This window comes from Zootoca vivipara, chromosome 7, assembly GCF_965207765.1.
Source record: "Zootoca vivipara chromosome 7, rZooViv2.hap1.1, whole genome shotgun sequence".
NCBI classification, from domain to species: domain Eukaryota; kingdom Metazoa; phylum Chordata; class Lepidosauria; order Squamata; family Lacertidae; genus Zootoca; species Zootoca vivipara.
Window position 1 is genome coordinate 9,545,214 of NC_142590.1, and position 25,815 is coordinate 9,571,028.

The 25,815-nt window shown below is 40.7% G+C and overlaps 1 protein-coding gene across 2 annotated transcripts in view; it reads right to left on the reverse strand.

Moving 5' to 3' along the window:
• Nucleotides 1–742: 742 nt before the first annotated feature.
• Nucleotides 743–25,815, reverse strand: part of EDEM3 (ER degradation enhancing alpha-mannosidase like protein 3) — a 38,077-nt gene continuing 13,004 nt past the window's right edge. The window contains exons 6-21 of one of the 2 annotated variants that reach the window (XM_035123414.3): nucleotides 25,578–25,731; nucleotides 24,068–24,202; nucleotides 22,399–22,504; nucleotides 21,395–21,492; nucleotides 19,575–19,700; nucleotides 18,153–18,236; nucleotides 17,037–17,120; nucleotides 15,921–16,045; nucleotides 14,555–14,720; nucleotides 14,012–14,166; nucleotides 13,190–13,343; nucleotides 11,372–11,566; nucleotides 9,394–9,559; nucleotides 6,110–6,295; nucleotides 5,007–5,054; nucleotides 743–4,300 (exon numbers count right to left, since the gene is read on the reverse strand). In XM_035123414.3, the coding sequence (XP_034979305.3) occupies nucleotides 3,906–4,300; nucleotides 5,007–5,054; nucleotides 6,110–6,295; nucleotides 9,394–9,559; nucleotides 11,372–11,566; nucleotides 13,190–13,343; nucleotides 14,012–14,166; nucleotides 14,555–14,720; nucleotides 15,921–16,045; nucleotides 17,037–17,120; nucleotides 18,153–18,236; nucleotides 19,575–19,700; nucleotides 21,395–21,492; nucleotides 22,399–22,504; nucleotides 24,068–24,202; nucleotides 25,578–25,731 (2,377 nt within the window). In that variant the 3' untranslated portion in view covers nucleotides 743–3,905. The remainder of the gene's footprint in view (nucleotides 4,301–5,006; nucleotides 5,055–6,109; nucleotides 6,296–9,393; nucleotides 9,560–11,371; nucleotides 11,567–13,189; nucleotides 13,344–14,011; nucleotides 14,167–14,554; nucleotides 14,721–15,920; nucleotides 16,046–17,036; nucleotides 17,121–18,152; nucleotides 18,237–19,574; nucleotides 19,701–21,394; nucleotides 21,493–22,398; nucleotides 22,505–24,067; nucleotides 24,203–25,577; nucleotides 25,732–25,815) is intronic. The other variant, XM_035123415.3, reaches the window with a different exon arrangement.

A 25,815-nucleotide genomic window follows, 5' to 3' on the forward strand; every position in this document is an offset into this window, starting at 1 on the left:
TTCACCATTTCCGCGTAGTCCATCAGTTTGTTTGTTTTTTGCCATCCTTCTTTAGTTGGTAACTTGTCTTTCCATTTTTGGGCTAGTAGTATTCTAGCCGCTGTTGTGGCGTACATAAATAGTTTCTTCTGTTCCTTTCTTGACTTATAATGCCTAACAAAAAGGCTTCTGGTCTTTTAACATTCATTTAATTCAACGAAGTTGATGTTGAAGAATCATGGCTTTGACACTGCAGATCTTTGCTTCTTCCAGTACACTGGCATTAGTTCGCCTGTCTTCCCAAGTGAATTTTTGGAGACTGGAAGCTGTACGCCAGCTCCCTCGGCCAATAATGCAATATGAGCGCCGTAACTCCAGAGTCGGTCACAACTGGACCTAATGGTCAGGGGCCCCTTTACCTTTACGGTCTAGCAGCTTACGGAGCTTTTGAGAGGTCTTTTAGTGTGTGTGTTTTTCTGGGAGAGGGGGAGCATCTCCTCTCTTTACATGGCATATGAGAATTTTATAGAGCTGTAAAAAAAAAACCTCTATATTTCTTCCACACCTTTTGGATAATGTCATGTATGACCCCAAAAGGGCACCAATTTCTTCCCCATGCCTGAGATTATGCTAAATTTTGAAGGGAGCATATGTTAGATTTGGCATTGGTGTTTATATTTGAAGATGGGGGAGGGAAACAAGGAATATTTGTGCAACTGGGAGACACTTGTTTGCTTGTCACCCGATATACAAAGCAAAACACTTTGACCAGAATATTTACATATTTTATTAAATCTTTACAATCAGCAATTATAATTAGGTACACAATTTTATATACAAGGATTATATATACACACTTTGAGCTCAGACTTCTACATCACAGTACACAGTTGCCCTTAGGAATATTGTACACACTTAAAATTACCAGACAGTAAAACCCAACAACCGTCGTGTTGCAGCACCCCTTATTACCCTTTTCATAAATTACATCATAAGAAAATATATGGCTGTAAATTGGGCTGGTAAAAAGTCTTATAAAATCTGGATGTACGGTTATGCATTCATAGAATGTTTCCCCTGTTGTCCTAACTATACGGCTTCTCTGGGATCTCTATGAACCTGCTATAAATAACTACGCTGAAAGAAGCGTAAGACAGCAGGTTTAGGAAGATCCTGATTAGAAATTAACCCTGTTATTGTGCCAGCTCATTTGATACCTTCTCCTCAAGGAACGCCTCAACCACATACAAGAATGCTTGTCCAAAAAAAGGGCTTCTGTTGTGATGGGAAGATATTAACTCATAATTGGTAAGCTCTCTCCAAAAGACAGTCTCCAAATTTAGCTACTAACATGTAAACCATTTTTGCTATTGTCCAACAGGCTTATGGCTATGATGAAGAACAAAATTTAAAAAATAAAGGGCAACCTATATCTGAGGTAGACTCTACCACCATTCAGATGCTCCTCTCTAATGGCAAGGGAATCTTTCAATAATCCCTGAATTAATGAGGAAAACTCAAAACGTTTGCAGATACTTCGATGTCAATACATCAACTTAAAATCCACATTATGGACTATGTACAAATAAGTAGCAGGTAGCTCACACTCTTAATAAATTATCTGTAGGAAGAAATGAAATTTAGCAGCTGCTGTTTTGTCTAACACACTTGGTGAAGATATAATGACTAAGGAATCAGTTCACCAGAAACACCAGTTCACCAGAAAACACCAAATGAGCCGTTACTATTGAAGACCTAATGAAAATAGCAGTTTGATGGGGTAAGTTATAGCCTAGGACAGAGTTAATATTGAGAGGTTTTTACGAGTGGCACTATTACTCAGACATGCAGAACACCCCACTTGCTTTTTACAGTTCTAACTTAAAATTAAGTGCATTTGGCCCCAAACGCACACGCTCTCCTCTAAGTTACTAAAGGACACTTTAGAGAAGCCTCTATTCAAATTCCCTGAAGGAACAGTCCACGTACAAAAAAATAATAATAATTAAAAAAAATAAAGCCTCCAGTCTAAACATAATTCCACAAAAATGCTGAAGGCCCCACATCTAACACTTACATGTGCAAATGGGAAAAAGAATTGAAAAAAGTTGAAGGACACTTTATTCATTTGTCCACTAAGGTTTTGCCCCACTGTTTCATCCATATTCTGCAGAATAAGGTATTTCCACCTGGCTGATATGTTTTTTTTAGAAAGATGCCTTTGCACCTTTTTGTGCTAGGAACTATCCTCGGGTTCAGAATGGAAACGAACCTAACTTGTATAGCCAGTTTCTAAGGATTTGTGTTGCACACGACATGACACAATCTGGGACAGGACGGAGAAAGGTATACCAGCAGGATCCCAACAGATACAGCTTTACTTTCTCCCTATATGTATGTTTAAGTCAACAGTTGATATTCATTCCTATGGGGAATATAAAGTGCTGCCTTACGAAACAGTTTGTGCACTCCAAAAACGCCCAGCACCGAATGAATTTCGCCTCCAGTGAGAGCACTGGGATACAAGCCCTCCTCTCCCCGCATACAGCCCAGCACTCTTAACAGGGATTCTGCTAGTTCTCAATTAAAAACAAAACAAAACACATTTATACATAAAGTGGCAGAATAGGGCACAGCACATACTGTGCCGTGTCCAATCGGTTTTCTACAGCCCCCAAAACCCGAGAATAAAAACAAAAGTAATCAAGACTGGATATAAATAAGCAACGTCTGGCAGTCTTGCGTAGATGCAACTGTATTATTTTTCTTTGTCTTTTAGCTACATGTGGGTTTGTAAAAAAAAGAAGAATCTCACTTTAAGACATTTGTGAAACATGATTGCTGTCAAACACACTGGGATTTCTACGTTTTTTTTTTAAAAAAAATCTACACATGATACCAGTCTTTCATTGACGTCATACTATCCTATGGACATACTGGCCTTTTTGTGTACAGAAATTTAAGCTGTATACAGGAATAGAGAGATGTTACTGATGTAAGGCTGATTTAAAGTTGCAAAAAAAAGAAAGAAAGAAAGAAAGAAAGAAATTCTATCCCAGCACTATCTGATTTGGTACCTTTCCCAGAAAATCGGCAAGGAAGCAAATTTGGCTTATTTTAACTTACGATTTACTGTGCAAGGTTCAAAATCAAAGTAATGGGAGTGCAGAGAAGAGGCTATGCCCCATTACTCAGATTCAAGTTTCAGAATTAACTGGTTTTATTTTATTTTTTTGCTAATCGAGCACATAGTCTATAAATCAAAGGCAATCTTGACTTGAACTAGGAACTTAAAAAAATAAAATCCAAGTTATCTTGGTCATTCTTCAAAATAATAAATGGAAGAAGTGATAAAGGAAGTACAGCACACTCGCTATATATTAAGTGGCACAGGACAAGTCAGAGCTGCCTGTTGGTCTGCCCTCACTATAAAGGCCACCACAGCCTGAAGTACCTTCTGCCATGTCTCCATAAAAGGCTTCTGAGATACGGTATAGACCCTTGAAAAAGCATCATTGCCAACAGCCAGCCTATAGCCTTCATGTGCCAAGATGCCGTGCCCCAACTAGCCATCCAGACTCGGTGGTGCATTTAAATCTCGGTTTCATTCATTCTCTGCTTCCTAAGGCTTAGACAAAGCTAACTTAACAGCAATGTGGAACGCAGGAGGAAACCAAATCATTCCCTGAACGAACCTCCTGTGCTACAGCACCATGCAAAGGAACCCTGCAAATGGGTCAATTGCACATTCCCATTTTCCATAAAACAGGGAAAACAAAAACAATACAAATTTTAACACATGCTGGCTTTTGCCAATGGAACCTGGCTGCTCATCACAATACTGAACAATTCTTTTTTTATTATTTTCAGATGCTAGGGTCTTTACTATCCTCCTCTTTGTAGTCCCACAAGCACTTTATTAGAAGTTATAGTTCGTCCTTTTCCATCATTTCAAAAGCTTCTATGTCTTCATTCCAATCAGCTAATATTGATTCCATAGACTGTCCTTTATTATTATTATCCCAGCTATCAGTGGGATTGGAGTCAGTTTCAATCTCTGATTGTTCCTCAGGGTGACTTTGCAAGTCTGATGCTTGACTACTAGTTTCCTGGAGTTTATTAGTTTCCTGGAGTTTAGGGATACAAGATTCCTGGTCCTTAAGAGAAACACTATTGCTGCCCAACTCTGCAGGCGACTCCAACCCACCTTCTCCTTCTGGGTCTTGACTGACCAAGTTCAAATCTGCTGAAATCTCTTCTGGCCTCTGGTTATGAGACTCATTATCAGATGACTTCTGATCCATGCTTTCCATTTCCAAATCTTAGGGGAGAAAGGAACACAATGATTCTTTTTAAAAAACTGTAGTTTATGACTCTTGAGTACAATCGTACCTTAGAAGTCGAACGGAATCTGTTCCGAAGTCCGTTCGACTTCCAAAACATTCGAAAACCAAAGTGTGGCTTCTGATTGGCTGCAGGAAGCTCCTGCAGCCAATCGGAAGCCGTGGAAGCCCCATCGAACATTCGGCTTCCAAAAATACTTTGCAAACCGGAACAGTCACTTCCAGGTTTGCAACGTTCAGGAGCCAAAACGTTTGGGAACTAAGCTGTTTGACTTCCAAGGCACGACTGTATCTGTTTTCAAGCTTTTATCAAATAAACACAGCTATTAATAATATCATAAATAACCTTCTTTAAGAAAATATATGCATGATTTCCAAGGTCTCTAAAAATCAATTACTATAATCTGCCCAAAGGATCCTTTCGGTCTGAAATAACCCAACGGCTGGTCTTTCAAGTGGTTTATCTGCCCCAAAGTTCCTAGGGATTATTAGTGTCCATATGTCACCTATGGGACCAACATGCAAACAGTACCTCAATGACTTGAAACATACACTACTCATTAATCAAGGATTAGGCAATTCTGGTTCGTCTTGCAAGACAATTCAGCAGTGTTAAAGCAAACATACCAAAGGAGAAATGCTTTCAGAATTTTGGGCAAAAACATACAGATGTTTGATACTTACTGCTATCAATAATGTAGTTTGGAATCATTTTATCTTTAAATATAGTTGCTGACAATCCAAGGGTAGCACAGGAAGAAGGGGAAAAGCACATATACATTTTAAATTCAGAATTTTCCTAACTTACAATGGCAATTCATTGATTGACATAGCAGCTGCTTTAAAAAAATGGTTTGAGGGGACCACACACCAACACAAGAACACAGTTGACATGCCCTCCCTGCGTACAAAGGCATCCTCACTTTTGACTTTCAGACATCTCTGGAAGATTATTTTTATGCTATGGGGTCTACGGCAGCCAATCATTTTAATTATTGCTTTGTATTGCTTTTAAATGTCTTTATGTTGTTGTACACCAACAGGCTGTTTTGTGATAGGGCAGTTCCTAAATGCTTTTATAAGTAAAATGTGATACAGCGGTCAGAAAGTTGCCACCTGAAGAGAAATATTCTAGGAACATAAAAGGCAGGAAAAATCCATAGAGTTTTAAGGAGAATGCTAACTTGGCCCTAATCGAGAAGAACCAACTTGAAATAGATATGACAAGCCTGTAAACCATCTTAAGTCAGCCTTTTAAATTAAGTTCATGCTAAAACACACCAATGGGAATCAACAGGAACTTCAAGGTGGGATTCATCATGCCCAAGGCATATTCACTTACAGTATTTATATGTTTAACTACTGTAGCCTTAAAACTTTCTACCAATTACCTGAAAGCCTGAAAAGTTAGACTGAAGTGTATAATTTCTTGGATTTTTACTTAAGTTGGTGTTCTATTGGCTACCTTCCTTTGGGAAGACTGACTTTAGTGCTGTTATGCCAGGCATAGGCAAACTCAGCCCTCCAGATGTTTTGGGACTACAACTCCCATCATCCCTAGCTAACAGGACCAGTGGTCAGGGATGATGGGAATTGTAGTCCCAAAACATCTGGAGGGCCGAGTTTGCCTATGCCTGTGTTATGCATTTGCTGATCTTCCTGAGACTCGCATTCATTCTGTTATTTTGGCCTCTCTCCTCTTTCTATATTCTCCCGTGCTGGAATTTGGACTGAATTAACTGACTCAGGGGCCACCTTTAACACGCTAACATGGTTTTCGCTCTTACCTCTGTCTTTTGCTTTGTCAGAAAGCAGCACTTCTACAGCTTCATACTCCTGGATGGCATCAAGGATAATACTGCCTTCCTTGTTGAACAGAAACAGCATTGGCACAGTGATGTCATCTGTATTCTTGCCATCACCTGCCATCTGGAAGAGAGGGGCTGTGTCGCTGCTGCTTCCTTCATTGTCATCTAGGTGGAACGAGCAGGGTTTCCATTAATATTAACTTTCACCCACTGAATTCTCAGTGGAACTTGAAACATTACTTGGGACCTTCAATCAGTATAAAACCTGGTTAGCAGAATTCAGACCAATACAACCAGATTCACTTATAAAGGTAAAGGGACCCCTGACCGTTAAGTCCAGTCGCGGACAACTCTGGGGTTGAGGCGCTCATCTCACTTTACTGGCCGAGAGAGCCAGCATTTGTCGGGTCATGTGGGGCCAGCATGACTAAGCCGCTTCTGGCGAACCAGATCAGCGCATGGAAACACCGTTTACCTTCCCGTCGGAGTGGTACCTATTTATCTACTTGCACTTTGACATGCTTTCGAACTGCTAGGTTGGCAGGAGCTGGGACTAAGCAACGGGAGCTCACCCCGTCGCAGGGATTCGAACCGCCGACCTTCCGATCGGCAAGCCCTAGGCTCAGTGGTTTAGACCACAGTGCCTTCCGATCGGCAAGCCATAGGCTCAGTGGTTTATTTTTTTTTAATATAATTTTTATTGATTTTACAAAATAAAACAAAACATATTCATCCTCTTTTAGTTAACATTGTTTTTGTGACTTCCCCTCATCTTTCCCCATTGATTTTCATATCTTCTCCTACTCAATCATTGCAATTTCATTGTAGCAATTCAACTCATAGTCTTTAAACCTAAATTCATACAGCATATCATTATCATTTCACATTACCTCTTATTTCAATTAACATAAAATCCATCTTCTCCCACCCCTCCAACCCACAGTGCCCCCCCTGCCACGAGTAGGCCCATGGGCGACGAGCAGTTAAAGATGTTCCCTTTTATAGCTTGGTTTATCACTCCCCCCCTCCCGCCCCCAGAACCTCTCTCTGCCACCAAGAGGCCCCGGAACAGCGGGGGAGAAAGGGAGAGCAAGCCCCCAAGCTATTTATCTAGACAAACAATTCATATGCCCTGATTTCAACTTATAACCTTCAAATAAACATTTTTTTAAAATCCACCTCATATTTTTTCTCCCTAGCCTAGTCTTCCCCCAAGAAATTTTCCTAGATTTAATCCTTCCTAATTCATAAACTTTCTTCTATCCTTAATTATTTACTACCACCTCCTCCACCCCAGACCCTTTCCCCCATTTTAATACAGCAATTCCAAATTATAATCCAAGTTCATATTCCTTAATATAAACCAAAATCCATATCCATTTTTTTCCTGCCTTACTTTTAATTCAAATTTTTTTTCATCCCACTCCCATTCTTTCCCATTTTACCACCCATGCTCCAGCCTTCCCCTCCCTCTGTCCCTCCATTTTCCCACACTCTTTTCCTTGCCTATTCACATTTTCCCACATTTCCCATGAAATCAATTCCAGTTCTTGTTTTTCCCATTCCAGAAGATCAGAACTATCCATGAAGTCCTGGTCCTTCTCTTCTCCTTGTTGGGTATTTCCTTCTTCTTCTGTATATTCTTGCCTTCTGTCTTCAGGAATTAATTTTCCATTGTTGATCTCATTCTGCAAAGTTTTATTCAGTTCCTGACACTGTTCTCTGACGTCTCTTAGCTGAGCTCTAAGCTGTTGTTGCCCATCTATAAGGTTTCCAAGCAATTTTAACACTGTCCTCTGGAAAACAGATGTTCCGGATGTTGACATTCTTTCTCACTCAAGGGCAGCAGGGAGATTAGAAGACAAGGAGCAATGGAGACTCAAAAGTCCCACTCCAAAAAAAAAAAAAATCCAACATGGCTGAAAAGTAATTTTCACAGTTCTTAAAATCCAATCAATTAATCTCTTCTTTTTTCATCGCAAACCGTTTTAACTTTATTGTTGACAGCTGTCAACCTTTCCTTTCATAAAAATTTCGCTGAATCTCCTGGGGTGCCGAGTCCCGGGTTGAGAAGGGGTTTCTCCCACGTATTTCAATTGCTTTTGCAGGGTCAATATTGTTCCACTCTTCCCCCCTTAGCCCTGCCTTAGGTGGGGAAGTTATAGTTTTTCCTTGGGGATTTTGAAACTCTATATCCTTTTCTCTGGCTTCGGGCTAAAGCACTGCCTCCAGCTCATCAATGGGTAGAGACTGACTCCCGTTTTTTAAGTCTCATCCCTTCGCCAATTGTCCAAATTTAAATCCAAATCAAAGTCCAAACTTACAGTTTTGATCCAAATCTTGGGAGAATTGGTCGCTGTGCCTCGCGGTTTCGCAGCGTCGCGCTTTGAAGTTAGCGGTCTTTGTCTGTCGCGTCGCAGCTCCGATCCCGCCGCTCTCGGGGGCTCAAAACAGAGCCTTTCCGGGGGGGGAGAGCCCGCTTTTGACGCCCGCCAGACGAACCTGCCCCCAAAACTCTCGACTTGGGGTTTTTAAAGGGAATCCGCTTCGCTGGAGCGGCATTCCCTTTCTTCAAAGTGCCGAGGTCCGCTCCGCTGAACGGACCTCCAACCTCGATGGCGACGCGACCAACCGGAAGTCAACCCATAGGCTCAGTGGTTTAGACCACAGTGCCACCCGCGTCACTTATAATACTTCAACAGCTGCCTCTTTGTCTACAGGCAAGGTGCTGGTACTTATCTTTAAAAATCCTAAATGGCTTGGAACCCAAATACTTGAAGGCATGCCTCTTCTCATACAACCCACTGTGAGCTCCTCAGGAATGGTGGGATATGAATGCAATACAGGCAACCAGACCATCTTGAGGTCTTCAGCGGCCCTTAATCAACCACCTACTCTATCAGAAATGCATTATTCTACCACAAGGGCTTTTTCACCAGTGAGGCATCCTAGTTTTTGGAATAAACTCAGTAAGCGGCACCCACACTGTGATCCTTTAAATGCTAAGGTATTTTTTTATTTATTTAATGAGACAATTTGCATTGCCCAAGCCCTTAACCTGGGTAATAGTTTGAATTATTTCACACCATACACTGAATTAGAAGAAGGGTAGTATATAAAGGTTTTAAATAAATAAATACTATAGATAGGCTGGGGTACACATCGAAATTGTTCACATTAAAATTATTAAAGTACACGAGTCACACTTGAAGTGTCTCACTGTTAACCAAAAACACTTGGTATAAGTTTTCTGTTTCACTTACCAATAACAATGCCACCTATAGCCCCAGCTTTTTGGATATTCCGTGCCTTTTCAGCAAACATGCACTGCCCTCTTTGCATCAAAGCAATTTTATCCTTCAGCGCTTCAGGGTTGGTGATCTCAGAGCATCCATTATATGGTTTACTGACTGCAACAAATCCTCTTGCCTGTTGAAGAGATGAGAGGCTTTAGTATACGGTATTCAAGTATATAAACATTTGCATTTTTCACATTAAAATATATGAAGAGCATACTAGGAAATATAGCCATCATCATCAGGGCCCGATTTAGGTTTGATGAGGCCCTAAGCTACTGAAGGTAATGGGGGCCCTTTATATGTCCAGCTGTCCTTTGTTAACAACGAATTGTCGCTGTTTTTTTCTGTTGAATACTGTATATGCTATATGGTAATTTATGGACCTCATTGGTATCTAAAGTCATTTGCACATGCAGAATGTAGGCCCCCAATGTATAGAAATGAGCAAACCAGTAATATTTTAGGGAGCAGGCTAGCAGGCGGGGCCCATGACTTACATCATAGGAGCCTACACAACACAAAACACTGCTGCTATACGTAGGTTTTATTTTAGTTGTTTTTTATCTTATATTTTGGAAATGTACTTCCAGGGTTTTTTTCTTTAATTTTTTGGGGGGCCCCCAAGAGAATGGGGCCCTAAGCTATAGCTTCTTTAGCTTATACAGTGGTGCCTTGCAAAACAAAATTAATTTGTGCCGCGAGTCGTTTCATCTAGCGATAATTCCGTCTTGCGAAGCGCGGGTTACCGCAGCAACAACAAAAAACGCCGAAAAATTTCATTTTGCAAGTCACCAAAAACATCGCAAGACGCTTTCATCTAGCGAGTTTTTTGTTGCGCGAGGCATTCGTCTTGCGAGGTACCACTGTATGTAAACCCGGCACTGATCATCATCCAAGCCAGGGTTAGCGCTCTTAAACCCAGTGAAATCTAACAGCTTCAGCACACTGCACTGGATTGTGCCCAATAACTGCAGTGAAGGCAGATTATTACAGAATAGGGACCCGGAGGGTCATCTAGTCCAACCCCCCACCCCCCGTGATGCAGGAATCTACTGCCCAACATGGGGCTCGAATCCACAACCCTGAGATTAAGAGTCTCATGCTCTACTGACTGAGCTATCCGAGTAGGATAATTCATTGCATGCTAAATCAGAATAGTGGCATTTGAAGCCAATGCACTTTATAAAGATTTGCTGCCTGCAACAAATCACGCATTAGTTCAATTACGCTTTCCAGCCAGATCCAGCTGCATTTCTATCTGCCCCACACCTGACATCACATACACTGTCAGGTATGAGGTGGGTGGGTGGGTGTGGTTTGGGCAAATGGCCTGGTGGGCAAAATGGGGAGCCTCAAGTGGCTCACCCCTGCTTCATACATAAAACAACCTTGCCCAGCACCTATTCCGACCATTCCCCTCCACTCCATTTCCTGACGAATGAGTTAGCCATCTGCTTTTGGCCTTTGAATAACTAAGTTCCTTTGTTTTCTTGACTTAGGGGGCTTCTGGAACTGCTCTTCCTGTTTTGTTTTGTTTTAAAGACTTAACATATAGAATAAGAGAACAATGAGAACAGACATTTAAAGAAGATTGGAAAACGTTTATGGAATATATGGGAAATAATTGTGTACAGCTGAAAACGCTGGCAGCATTAAGATAAATTCAACAGGGTAAACAAGTTTTGATGGATGTCATAATGGAATACTGAATGGTATAGTTTCTGTAAAATATGCAGGGATTTATATATGTAAAATGAAGAATGGAAAGAGAAGAAGGGAAATCATTGATATCTTAAGGATGTAAAATGAGTATTTTAAATTGTAAAACAGAAAACTTAATAAAATTATATAGAACTCTTTGTTTTAGATACATTAAATTTCTGTATGTTAACAATTTCCCACGTTCTGTTTCTAATCACAAGGCTGTAAAGACAGAACGCACCCCTGATTTGTGTTTGGAGAGATCCATTCCAAACTGCGCAGGCCCAGCTGTCAAAACCACTCTGCCAAAGAATGGGTGGGAAACAATTTGAATGGCACGAGGAGGTAGCTGCTGCTCTTTTTGTTGTTGACTGGATAGCTCAATCATTTCTTGCATGAACCGTAGACCATCCTCCGCATCGAGTGAACTCGCTGCCTAATGAAAAAGTAAGCAATATCTAACATTTTTTCATTCTAGCCCTGCAGACAAATCATGCAACTGTATTTCCTCGAGGAAACTTGTTAATTAGCTGTTCTGAACTTCTAGACATCCAGTGTTAGCCAAAATATTTTAGAATTAGTTTTTGGTTTTTTTAAGAAAGTAAATAAACAGTTATTTGTATCTGACAACACTTCCAAGAGTATTTTCAGTATAAAATTCCACATGCATACTAAAAATATAAAAACACAGGCAAAAGAACCACTACACTGCCAGGAGCAGGACACAAAACTCCTCAATAAAACAAACAGTTCAGAGAACTCAAGATGCCCTCTGGAATAATGCAGTTCTACTAAGTACCAGAAAGTCCTCAGCACAGGTGAGGTGAAAGGCTAACCTGGAAAAGTTCTAGAACCTCGGTGTCACCACTGAAGAGGCCCTATCATGGTAATGACCTCAACATTTGAAACATATTCAATTCAACTTCACAGCTTACCACTAACAAATATTTTGAAAAACCTGTCTCCCACTAAACATTCAAACATGATTGAATGGACTACTAGACAGGACAACTGTGTTACTTACAGTCTGTATAACACCAGGAAAAAGGACTTGTTGTGCAACAGATTCACAGAACTTAGGGAGAGTATTTCAAGAATACTTTCTTGTGCGCCTAAATTTAAAAGTGCCAAATTCTACAAATATCTGTAGTATTTGTAGAATTTGTACTGTTAAAACAGAAAGGGATCAAACCATCGCAAGAGGTGTTGAAATTTTGGGAGGCTGGATAGTTAAAATGGTATCGGGGTGGGGTGCACATTATTATTTAAATAAATGATGTGAGTGTATAGGGAATAGTAAACAAACTCAATGACTTCATTAAGGGTAATACCCTTATAGGTCAGTTCGACTGAAATATAAACTTATTAAGTTTTTTCCTGCCATGAGTTCAGATGAGCTATTGGCAAGGTCTGGAGCAAAATGATTATAAATTATAAATAATTGTAATTATAATAATAATTATAAATCAGTATTTTATATGCAGGTAGTTTGTTCAAGGGACGCGGGTGGCACTACGGTCCAAAACACTGAGGCTCTTGGGCTTGCCGATCAAAAGGTCAGCGGTTCGAATCCCCGCGACAGGGTGAGCTCCCGTTGCTCTGTCCGAGCTCCTGCCAAACTAGCAGTTCGAAAGCACGCCAAAAAGTGCGAACAGATAAATAGGTACCACTGCAGTGGGAAGGTAAATGCAGTTTCCGTGCGCTGCTCTGGTTCGCTAGAAGCGGCTTAGTCATGCTGGCCACATGACCCGGAAGCTGTCTGAGAACAAACGCCAGCTCCCTTGACCTATAGAGCGAGATGAGTGTCGAAACCCCATAGCCGCATTTGACTGTACTTAACCATCCAGGGGTCCTTTACCTTTACTTTCGTTTGTTCACAAAGGAAAGCCTTAATTTATTCCAATGTATTATATCCATATTTATACTTCTCCAACCTGTACTATAATTAAACTGAAACTTGTTCCAAATAAAATAAAATAAAATGCCTGGATGTCAACTTCCTACTACTGCATAAATGAAGACAACTACACTGAGGGACCTTGACAGGGCAAGATCTTACTTGAATAGCATGTTGCACCAGCTGGACTCTTCCATCTTTGAGGTGAATCAAGCTGACTCCCATCTTCTTTAGGATCTCTAAATGCTCAGGATTACTGGCCATGAAATCCCTGGCTCTTAGCGGGGGCTTTGGTCCGGTGCCCAAACTCTCTTCCCTGCAAGAGAAAGCATGCCAACTACATTTTGAGAACTGAATTGATGGTACCTGAATAATATACATGAGGTGCGTTAAGACTAAAACATGCTATGCATAGTGATCAGAGGCCACTGAACGGATAATAAAATGCATGAAAAGGCTTCTGGAAGCTGGCAAGATGCCACCATCTTGGTCCGCCACCGCCGCCTCCTGACAACCCTACCTGGCCCGTGGGAGGAGTGGCGGGGCCGCGGCCTTCCCTCCCTCTCTGCGCTCGGCCGCGGGACACGGTGGGAGAGCACTTTGTTTAATTGCGTTCCTGGCGCGCCCCGCGGCCGAGCGCAGAAATCTTTGGAATATTTACTGTTTTTAATTAGGTTTTGAAATTTTGGATTATGCGGAATGCTTTATCTGAGTGGATGTAGCAACCGAGTAATTTCGTTGTTCCCGCAAGGGGACAATGACAATAAAGATATCTTATCTATCTTATCGAAAGGGAGGGAAGGCTGCGGCCCCGTCGCACCTCTAGCGCCCGTTTTCTTAACGGGCTGAATGAGACTAGTTCTGATATAAGAACCTTAGGCATATTCCATTGCAAGAAGCCATCCAAACCAAGATGTATCACATATCAGCTGGATATAAACAGCTGTATCACCTAGTTATGAAAGGTATAAACAATGATCTTACGCTCTGGAAACACCCCTAGGACAACTCTTGTCCACCACATTTTTCAGAGGTTCCCTGATGCTCTGAGCATACATTGGGTCGTTTGGAAAGAGGATCTGAGTATTGGGGCATGTCCAGTCAAAGTTGCTATCATCCAACTCTGTGTATTCTGTAGTCTGTAAAGGAGAAAAGAGGTAGAATTTAAGCGCTGTTTTCTCTCTTTTTCTTTAACCATGCGCAGTCACAATATCCAAATGTGTTTGCAACGAAAGCACAATTACAAACCTTCCAACCACAGAAAGGAATATGCAGAGTTAAAATGTCAATCAATATATTGTTACAACTGTACCATTCTATGATGCTATGTAAGGAATCTGTAAAAAAAGACCAAATTTTCATTTAGAAACTCATAACCTGATTTACGTTTGCATAAACAGCAAAGCATGGCACAGTTTGTGCAACAATGGAAGAATAATCTAAAAATACTCTAAGAGTTACTTCTACTGAGGAAGATAAAAGCTAGCCGACAATTAAATCAATTCAAAAATATGAAGCAACACTCACAATGTTTTTCCTAGGGGCCGTTTGATTTGCAGTAGATAGCCAGAGAGGTAGCAAATGAGCTTCTGTGGTAAAGATATAGTCTTCTATGTCGAAAGTCAGGTCTTCCTTATCAGCAAAGAGCAGGTACAAATATTTAAACATTTCAGCTAGGAAGAAAGAATCCATCCTAGAAAGAGGAAATAAATAGACTAAATATCATTTTTCCTTCTTGATACACAGTCGTACCTTGGAAGTCGAACGGAATCCGTTCCGGAAGTCTGCTCGACTTCCAAAGTGTTTGGAAACCAAAGTGCGGCTTCCGATTGGCTGCAGGAAGCTCCTGCAGCCAACTGGAAGCCCCAGCGGACGTTCGGCTTCCAAAAACAGTTGCAAACCGGAACACTCACTTCCGGGTTTGTGGCAATCGGAAGCCAAAACGTTTGAGAACTAAGGTGTTTGAAAACCAAGGTACGACTGTATCACTAACAACAAAATGAAAAACAAGATGTACTTTTGAGTAAAGTCAAAATGACAACTATTGGGAAGAACTTCACTAAGCTTTTCCAAAGAACGCATACATGGCTAAAGACTAAATAGTAAGAATTTCACGTAAAGGATCCCTTAGTCTCACTTGATCCTGCCCACCCACTTAGGTCACTGAGATGCTCTGTGTCAGCATCTTAAGGGCCTTCTCAGATGCTGCACCTAGTGGCAGAACTTCTTCCTCCAAGGGCCTAGTCTGGCCATTTTGCAGCCACTCAGTCCAGTCAGTCCAGTTTGGATGTGCCTTCAATTATTTGTATGCTGTTTTGATGTTGTCACCTTATTTTCTGCTTCTGACGAGGGCTTGGACCCCCCCAAAAAAGTACCTTTTCACTAGCAGACAGCAATTTTTTCACCTGACATCATTATGAGGCAGGAAGTTCCCCATGCCTGTGCTACTACATTATGTACCTTCAATATTCTCCATGTATTTCATCCTGTTAACACACACACCCCAATACATTGTATAGCACAATTAGTCTTCTGTTAGGGTTGCACAAACAGCACTATTCTCCCACTTGCGGTTGTTTGGATCTAAGCCCTTGTTTTCATGCTATTTAAATGTCTATTGTTAAATACATTAATAAGTTAAATACTTAAGTTAGGTGCCTTGAGAAGGATCCACTATATATATATATATATATATATATATATACATATATATATATATATATATATATATATATATATATATATTAGTAAAATAAAAATCATGAAGCACTTGTTAACTTTAACTAAAGTATTAAACCAGTGAAGATTTAATGTACAAAGAAATCCTACCAGCAAGAATGCACGGTTGCAAGATTAAATTAGCAAAACCTAGCAACACTTTTCAGCCAATTACCTGTCTTCATGGCTTCCAGTACGAACATCCTTCATAGCAGCAAATCCACAAGGTACACGAGCGTATTTATTTAAGTTTTCAATTAGTGTTTTTCCTACTTCTAGGTAGTAAGGATCTCCAGTAGCCTGTTTTTAAAGGAAGATTTTTTGCACTTACTCCTAGAGATACGCTATACAGACATTTACATTCTTATCTGTTATTATACTTTGATATTTGACTTCTGCACACATTTTAAAGCCTTGGATTTAAAGTCAAATTGCACTGCTAAATACATACTAGCCTGGATGGAAGAACATTCTCAGAGGGAGAACAGAGCTGAGAAACTGTCAGCAATTCAAGGGGCTTCCCAGCCTCGATAGAAAGCTCCTTCATCTTGCAACAAGTTAGAAAGTCTCAAGCTCATCTTATTGTTAAAAAATACTTGCTCTGCATAACTATTGCTCTTGACCATGCATAAGAAGGTGTCAACCCTCTGAGACTTGAGGTCCCAGAAGTACAGCCAACCCGTACCACAAACAGGGACAAATCAGAAGCCCAGGGAGGAAGTATAGATGGAAATTGCCATTCTCTGCTGCTTGCCCTCAGCATCTGGTAACAATCCTACTTATATTACCCTTTCAGTGTGGAAGCTGCACTTAGCTATCCCAGTTCATAATCATCAATAGGCCTCCTTTTTCAAAGCCATCTAAGGTTAGAGGCTGTGTGAAGTAGTACTAGGCCTTTTTTGTCATGTCTTCTGGCAGTCAATTTCATTCAATGACATAATTTCAGAGCAAGTGAAAAAGAAAAATCTCTTCCCACTATTCATGATTTTGAAATACTTTCATATCCTGCCCCCAAGCCCCAAATAATTCATTCATTCTAAGCTAAGAAACCTAATTCTCTTTAGTCTTTCTTTATGAGGAAGTTGCTGCATATTCTTAACCATTATAGATTCCTCTTTTTATACCTTATTTGTGCCTATAATATTCTTCTTGAGATAAAGCAGCCACTTCAGTACAAAGTATTTTAGTGCAACTGCATCACAGTGTCATAAAAAGGTGTTAACATTTTCAATTCCTTTCCTAAGATTATCAAGGATATAAGACACATTGAACTGGAAGAACAAAATCTTACTTTATACAAGAAATATGTACTCTCTGCAAATTCTGGCCTTAAAGGATGTTGAGCCCAATGAACCCGGAAGTCTGTTGTGAAAGCCTGAAGGAGAAAAGAAGAAAGACATAGGTAAATACTAAACTGTACAGTACTTTGGTCACAAATGCAATTATTATTATTATTAATAATAATTGTTATTATTAATTGTATACCGCACTTCATCCGAAGATTGCAGGGCAGTTCACAACATAAAAATACAAAATGAGAACACAAAATACATAATAAAAACAAGAACAGAACAAAAGCAACAACCCCACTACCACCCACAAACACATTTAAAAGGAATATGTTAAGTGCTATTTTATTATTCCCCTGTTACAGATTAGCTATCAATAGGAGTTTGCAAAGTTCACTCAAACATGACAACTCTATGCTAGGCCAAGGTCTCCCAGGCTCTCTCATCTAACATTAGCCACTGGGTCGCATAATCTCAGATACAGGGAAAGGAAATAGCACCAAGATATAGGATAGCATCCAGTTAGTCCTATTTGGAGTAGATCTACTAAAATTGATGGATTTTACATATGTCCAATGATTTCAAAGGAAATACTCAGTATGACTTAGTTGGGAACCACTCATAAAACTAGATTTGAAAGTAAATGAGTTGTGAACATATGGCAAAGCTTTTCACTGTATGAGTGTGATGTAGTGGATAAAATGGTTAAGAGTTGAATATCTGGGTTTGAATCACTGTAACACTGACACATTAGCCAAACCCTGGCTTCCACATTGCATTTTGTTTGGAAAGAACCAGGAGCGCTGGTTTGGATGAGACACTAAACCAGTCTCTCCCCATTCATGTGCAACCACTGTGTGAACAAGGGAGCACAAATATGAAAAAAAGGAATTGTAGGCAGATGTAGTGATGCATGGAAAGCTTAAAGTCAACCACATAAGAAAAAAATGCACTAGCCTCCAGTTCCTACAGGAGGAACATAAAGATAAAAAAGATAAAAAATAAAAATATGCTGATTAGTGCATGAATGACTAATCAGTAATTAGAAATCAACACCCCCCCTTTCCCAGTATTATTATTATCCCAACAATGATAATAATACAAGCCTATCGCCTTACCTCTGGAAGAAAGTTATGCTTTTTTATCACCTGATACAGCATCTCGTGAGTTTCTATAGCTGGTCTGATATCACCTTTCAAGACCTATAATCCAACCAGATAGTACCAATGTAAGGCCATTTAGATATGCCACTTTCCTATCAGATAATGACCAACTCCCTATCTCCCACCACCTGCCCCCAAGCCCATGGCGATTTCTTTTTCTCACACAGGCCACAGCATAAGACAATGAAACATGAGAGCGCAAAATGGCACTTGGTTAATTAAGCAAAAGGCATGTACACATGTGCTGAAACCAGTGATTAACATATATTTGGCTTGGTCTGTCAGGTTGGCCATATGTTTATAGTCTTAGCGTTAAAGTTATTAGCTCAAATTTAGGTACTGCTTTGATTAAGTTGCTTTCTGGAAATCTTAAGTGCCAAACCAGATATTTCCAAGAGTACTCAGGTGTATAGAGGAACCTATGAGTTAAACAATGTTTATGTAATGATATTCCTTGTACATTCCCAGCCACAGAAATTTCTATTCCAAAAAAAGGGGGGGGGAGAGACAGGAAAACTCTCTGAAATCTTGCAAAAGGAAAATAAGGAAAGGAAAATGTGCTCTCTTATTTGTGCAATCTTTCCTTCCTCTTCCCCCTCCAACCATGGTTTTTGGCAAAATGGCTGCCGCGGACCAGCAAAACACAAAAAAGTAAGGCTTGTTTAAGGCTGCTTATTTGTCTGCAGTACCACAAGCTGGTCCAAATTTGGAAGCTACCGTTTATAGAGGAAGGAAAGGAAGATTTCCCAATAAAGATTGAAATATTGAGAGAATATTCTAGTCAAGAGAAAAATGATTTTGGAACACTGTGTATTAGAGGCAAGAGAATGAAGTAGCAGGTAATAACATAAAAGTAAGAATTTAAGGATAGATAATAAAATATCAACAAAACTCCTTAAAAATGTGGCAGTAGGGCATTTGTTGGGCTATTAGCAAGTAAGCTTTATTGTACCAGCCAAAGGCCATGACAAAACCATTAGAGCTACTGCTCTAACACTATGAGCCTATTTTACATGTTTGATATGCTTTATATAATATAAAAAGGAGAAAGGTTAGTGGGATACAAAAGAAATTTAATTTTCCAAAAATCTGATTTTATTTGCAGAACACTGCCACCAAGTGTTGACTGCACAATGCTAACACGGCTAGAGACAGCAATTGTAAAATATTGTTCCCTACCGAATGACTTCCTTTCCATGGCATCGTATTTCAAGTTCAAAAGCTTACACCAACCATTCTTTGCTATGTTTTTTCAATTACAGCATCCTGAACATTTGCAGATGTTTGAAAACAAATACTTCTCACACTCAACCCCACAACTAAATATTCATCACTGGACTGAAAAGTTAAATGCTTCTGCACCTCTGATAAACTTACCTGCAAGCCAGGGAAAAACGCTAGTAGGGAGTCCATCCAGGTCCGAGCATTAAGCATTGGTTTGTGTATGTGCACGTCAAGCAGGAGAGGTGGCTGGCTAATGTATCTCATTATGGCATCATAATGCTGCAAAACATCAAGACACTTGTGAGCCCATTTTTCATACCAAATTCATTTGCAAAGTTAAGATCTAAACACACTAAATTGTATGTTGCACTTGCCTCTCCTTAAAAAGGTAAAGGACCCCTGACAGTTAAGTCCAGTTGCGAACGACTCTGGAGTTGCAGCAGTCATTTCGCTTTACAGGCCAAGGGAGCCGACATTTGTACACAGACAGTTTTTCCAGGTCATGTGGCCAGCAGGACTAAGGCGCTTCTGGCAAAACCAGAGCAGCGCACGGAAACGCCGTTTACCTTCCCACCGGAGCGGTACCTATTTATCTACTTGCATTTTTTGTGTGCTTTCGAACTGCTACATTGGCGGGAGCTGTAAGTCATAGAGCCTTCCTAATCAACCAGAGTCCAGCTGAGAAAGGAGGGTGGGAAGGACTCATGCAACTGGCCACAACAGCAAGGGATGAAATTTCTGCCACGCTAGGCTTAACATTGGATAATTTTAGTGAAGTGCATTCATTAAATGAAATTAAACAGGCAGGAAGGCTGGAGGGGAGGGGTGTCATTCCAGGAATTTCTCGTTCCTCTTTGAATGATTTAAAACTTGAGCTCCCGCAGCCCTGCCATTTAACAAAATTGCTAAATATCACACAGATTGTTTTACCCTCCCTTCGTGTTTGAGCCGGATTGAGACACATAAGCTGCTCTGCCTCTAGCACATCACTGCTCAGTAAATTCCCTCAATCTTTTAGTCAGGGTGACATCCAGATTTAAGCTATACATCTGATGCTGGAATTTGTTTAAGTATTTTAAAGTTGATGCATCAAGAGTTCATGTAAGGAGGCTAGCAGCCTTTCACCTGAAAAGGGTTTTACCCAGAGAGATTAGCTTTAATAAAAAGCAACAAAGTCCAGTCTTCACGTTTCACAAATATATTGCATCTTGTTTGTTTATAAAATTTACATTTCAAACTCACAAATGTAGCCAATATTTCACTACTAAGCCACTTTGAATAGGGATACTCAATTAAATTCAAGGGGAATCCTTTTACAAGCCGTTCCTGTAGAGCACAGTTCAAAGTGTTGATGCTGACCTATAAAGCCCTAAATGGCCTCGGTCCGGTATACCTGAAGGAGCGTCTCCACCCCCATCGTTCTGCCCGGACACTGAGGTTCAGCACCGAGGGCCTTCTGGCGGTTCCCTCGTTGCGAGAAGCCAAGTTGCAGGGAACCAGGCAGAGGGCCTTCTCGGTGGTGGCGCCCGCCCTGTGGAACGCCCTCCCAACAGATGTCAAAGAGAAAAACTACCACCAGATTTTTAGAAGACATCTGAAGGCAGCCCTGTTTAGGGAGGCTTTTAATGTTTAATAGATTATTTTATTTCATTTTTCTGTTGTAAGCCGCCCAGAGTGGCTGGGGAAACCCAGCCAGATGGGCGGGGTATAAATAATAAATTATTATCATTATTATTATCATTATTATCATTATTATTATTTGTGTCTGGAGCCAGATGGACTTTTATGGCAAGCAGATACATTGACCAATGGTCACTTCTTAGGATATGCCATGGTACCATGGCAAAAAATATTTTCTGGTTCTGCAATGATGCATTACTGAGGGAAGAAGTACAACAGATGCTGCAAGGAGCCAAACAACTCATTATACCTCATGGATTGCACAGCCCCGGAGTCTCATGCAAGAAACTTACCGTGTTAAATCTTTCCAGAAAACTGTCATCTCCAAGCAAGACGTAAGCCTTTAATAAATATTCGTAATATGAATCTATACCTGCTCCAACACCACTATCTAGAAAAAAGATGAAAAACCTGTTATATATTTAAGATTGACCTTACAACTAGTTTACATTGCTGCATAAGAAGCCCCTGTTTTGGCCGGAGTACAGCCAAGAAACAAACAAAGAAGCTGTGAGAAGCTGCACTCAGCACAATACAATATTTTCTGTTTTATTTTTAAAAATCCACATGGATCAGGGGTGGGTAGTCTTTGCCACCCTGATGGGCACCTTCCAGCTTGCCAACTCTTTGAGGACTACGTACCAGCAAACACACACAGGTAGGTGTAGCTAAAATGGTTCTGCCCTGGTTCTACCACACATGCACAGGCATGAATAGAACACATTCATCCATTCATTCATTCAGACCCCACATTCATTCCCATCACTGTGCTGGACTAAGAGCAAAGGTTTAGCCCTCTCCAGGGCTGTAGTGGGACTAGTTCCCCACCATTGCCGGATGTGGAGAAGCCGGCCAGCACTCCGTCAGGGAAGAAGATGGGGACTGGCAGTCCACTTCACACAGCTTCACGGGCCTGATCCAGGCCACAGTGTAGTTTAAGGAAATACTTTTCTAGCATTCTGTTCATCTGCATAAAACGCTTCCATCAATGTGCAGTCACCATTCCTTTATTTGCTCTTCTACTTGCAGGAGTGTTTGCCCTTCTTTAGGTAAAGATGGTTGAACAAGAAAGACTAAGGGGAGCAGCCACAAGTAGCTCATATTATTTATAGCCCATACATTTAAATGGTTAACCACTCATTCATTAGGTTGCAGCCTGACAAATCCTAGCTCTCTCATGTCAGGGTCAAGTATACAGGCCTCCCCAGCATGAAAGTGGTTCCAGGTTGCATAGATGCGTTACAAATTCCCATTTCTGCATGAGCCACAGAGGGCACACAGTTGCAAAGTGCCATACCTTTGCGGACCCAGTCACCCGTATGAATATTTATAGTGACTCCCACCAAGTTGCTGCTGCGTTGCCTTTTCTCCCAAAGAAAATCAAGTGCTTTCCGTGCATATTCCTGCAGCAAACAAAGTCAACATTTCCGGTTAAATGCTGTTTAAATACAATGGCTAAAATGAAGGGGGGGAACCTGATGCAAACAACTGGCGTATCAATTCATTCCACATTTATAGTTAGAGCTCTGAAGTATTTTGCATAGCTAAATTAAGGTAGAAAAGAGTAAGTTGGACCCGCTGTAATCATGGAATTAGGTAATTTACCAATTGATTCCAATGTGTCTACGGAGAGCATAGATTAACATAATCCATGTTAATCACCCAAAAGCAATTCTCTGCTTTCAGAATTATTCCACTCTTTGCTGCCAATAATGGCTATTCATTCCTGTTTCCACATACGTCAATAGAGATTCTATCCATCAGCTGGAACGGCAGCCCTTCCAGTTTAAGAACCAGTCATTCTTCAAGACTGGAAGGAAATTTTTTTAAGTGCCAAATGCACAGCCTTTAGATATTACCCTGTGTAAATTGCTACTGTCACAAGCAACTAGAAAAATGCCAAATTACAAGGCCACCCTAAGCCTCACAGAATACCCAGATGGTAATAGAGAGCAAACAATTCCACAAGCAAAGTTATTAATAATGTAAGGGGGGGGGAGAGGGAGACTGAATAGCTTAAGGCAATTTGGATATTATTTAGGAGAAATCTGAACTGGGGATTTTTGGTCCAGCATTCAGTCTATTTTGGTACAGTCTCTCTTTCTCTTTGGTGATCACTCGTGGCCGAGTAAGATTGTCTTCCATAAACGCGGTTTTAACAATGAGTCCGTAAGTGACCGTGGAGGCCAATTCTGGATCCACATGTCCTTCCACAGCGGGGACATTGGTTTCCAGGCGGGAGTTGATCACGGTGTGGATTTGCCAAGCGTGCCTTCCTCTTAGCACGTTTCTCCCTTGTGTCCTCAGATGTCTTCAAAGCCCATGACACCTTTGGGTGGCCAACTCCCAAGAGACTGCGATCTACTCATAGAGTTAAAAACTGGCAGTGATCTACCCACTTGTGGGAGGGTTTAGGTCAAAGTTGTTGAGCTTGTTTTTTAGGAAGGGAAGCCCCACTTTTGGGGGTGAACGTGCCTGCAGTAGAGCAAAGCTACAAGATTATCAGGGTTGCTATTGTTGGGAATCAATATCAACATAATCAGCACACTGTGAGAGAGAGAAAAATTGGTTTCTTCCTTGATGTGAGGGCAATGCGCACCATAAATACAAACACATGCCAATAAATAGCAGCTTACAGTAGACGAAGGTTAACAATTAAAACATCACAGCGGGCTGCTGCTTATACCATCAAGTTTATGCTAAGATGTTTACAATACTGATTAGAGTCCAACATACAGGACACTGGTATGAAAATATACATTACAGAGCAATCCAAGTACAGAATTTCTGGAATATTTATCACAAAGCCTCCAAATAGAAACAGAAACCATTTACTAAACTCCTTTATCACAGATTTAGTTACCAATTCAGCAATAGATATACTGACAATGAAATGCTATCAAACACCACACTAACAGAAGTTATAAATTAAACAAGGAATGATGAATTATAACCCGTATTCAAACCTCAAATATTGATGCTCCTGTGAAGCGGCTCAGAGCAGCAAACTCCAAGATCAAGGTACCTGCACAAGCTGTACAAGTGTCAGTCTCTGTTCCTGTTCGAGCTTCTGGACTCCTTACACCAAATTTTAAGTTAACCTAGAAGAAAAGGCACCAAAACCTTTTACCACTACAGTAGTAAATTAAGCAGATAAAACACAACTTATGAAAACTACAAGAAAAACACGTTCCTTGAGTTCTGGATAGAGTTTAAAAGCAAAGTACCTGAGGCACCAGGAACAGTTGGAAAACTGGCTTTCAGACTAATGTCAGAATTTGGTGCCATACATACACAAACTGACTTTATACAAACTACGGTACCAAAGTTGACATTATTCCTTAAGGTTTCCATTACCTGACAATATGGACCAAGACATCTTGACAAACACAAAAGTGCAACGTTCAAAACATTTGTATTTGTTGGCATCGTGTAAAGTGCATTAGGCTTTAGAAACAAGAATGCTTGCACATATTTTATGTCATCTAGACTAAAATAGGAATGCTAACAGTAGACTTCCAGATGACTATTTTAAAGCAGCTTTCATGGCTAAGCATGTAGCTCACCACCTATAGACTATGGCAGGCACCCCCAAACTGCGGCCCTCCAGATGTTTTGGCCTACAACTCTCATGATCCCTAGCTAAGAGGACCAGTGGTCAGGGATGATGGGAATTGTAGTCCAAAACATCTGGAGGGCCGAAGTTTGGGGATGCCTGGACTATGTCCATAACTTAGGGTTGCCATATTTCAAACAGTGAAAATCTGGACAAGACAGTTGTTGAGCTTGCGGGGGGTGGGGGGGACAAAGTTGTTGACCTTTCTTTGAGCTATTTTTATGGAAAATAAGCAAAAAAAACCACGACACTGACAACATGGGTTGCCATACTTCTGTATTTTCCCAGACATTTTGCCAATTTCCACCCAGACACTGCTGCCACCTGCATGTAGCTATAATCGTCTCTGAACTTTGCAGCAGCAGTTGCCAACACTGAAATCTCTGGGTGCTTTGAGTTCAAGAACAGCTTGCCATTTAGAGAGGAGAGAACAGCAACTTCACAGTAAACTCTGGCAGTATTCCTGGCTTTCATGCATACAGCATGCTTGGAACAGAGCACTTGAAAATTATTTAATAAAGGGCACAAGAGAGAAATGGTGGCAATTGTTTTAAATACGAAATAAGCTACAAACAGAATTAGCTGGTATTGTATGCTTCTTAACAGATTGACATCTTGCAATCAAGAGATATGAAAATATACCATGCGATAGTTCAGCCAGTAGAGCGTGAGTCTCTTACTCTTAGGGTCGTGGGTTCAAACCCCACATCGGGCAAAAGATTCCTACATTGCAGGAGGTTGGGCTAGATGGTTCTTTGGATCCCTTCCAACACTACAATTCTAGGATTCTATGAGAATTTACATCTAAATCAGCAAGAAACAAAATGATCAACTGCCCTCACAATACATTATATACTTACTCGTGGATATGGGAGACCGCTGGTGGTGTTAAAAGCTGGCAAAAGCTTGTAGCCCAGCTGTTTTGCCATATGCAGAAGTTCTCCGTTGTACCATTGCATGTCTTCGCCCTTCTCTTTCAGCATGATTGCTACTGAGTGCCCACCTAGAAGACCTCTAAATGCAAAGAAAGGACAACAATAACATTCAGCACATAAAAAGGTCGAGCTCAAACGTGGAAAAGCTTAAGGGATGGTGCAA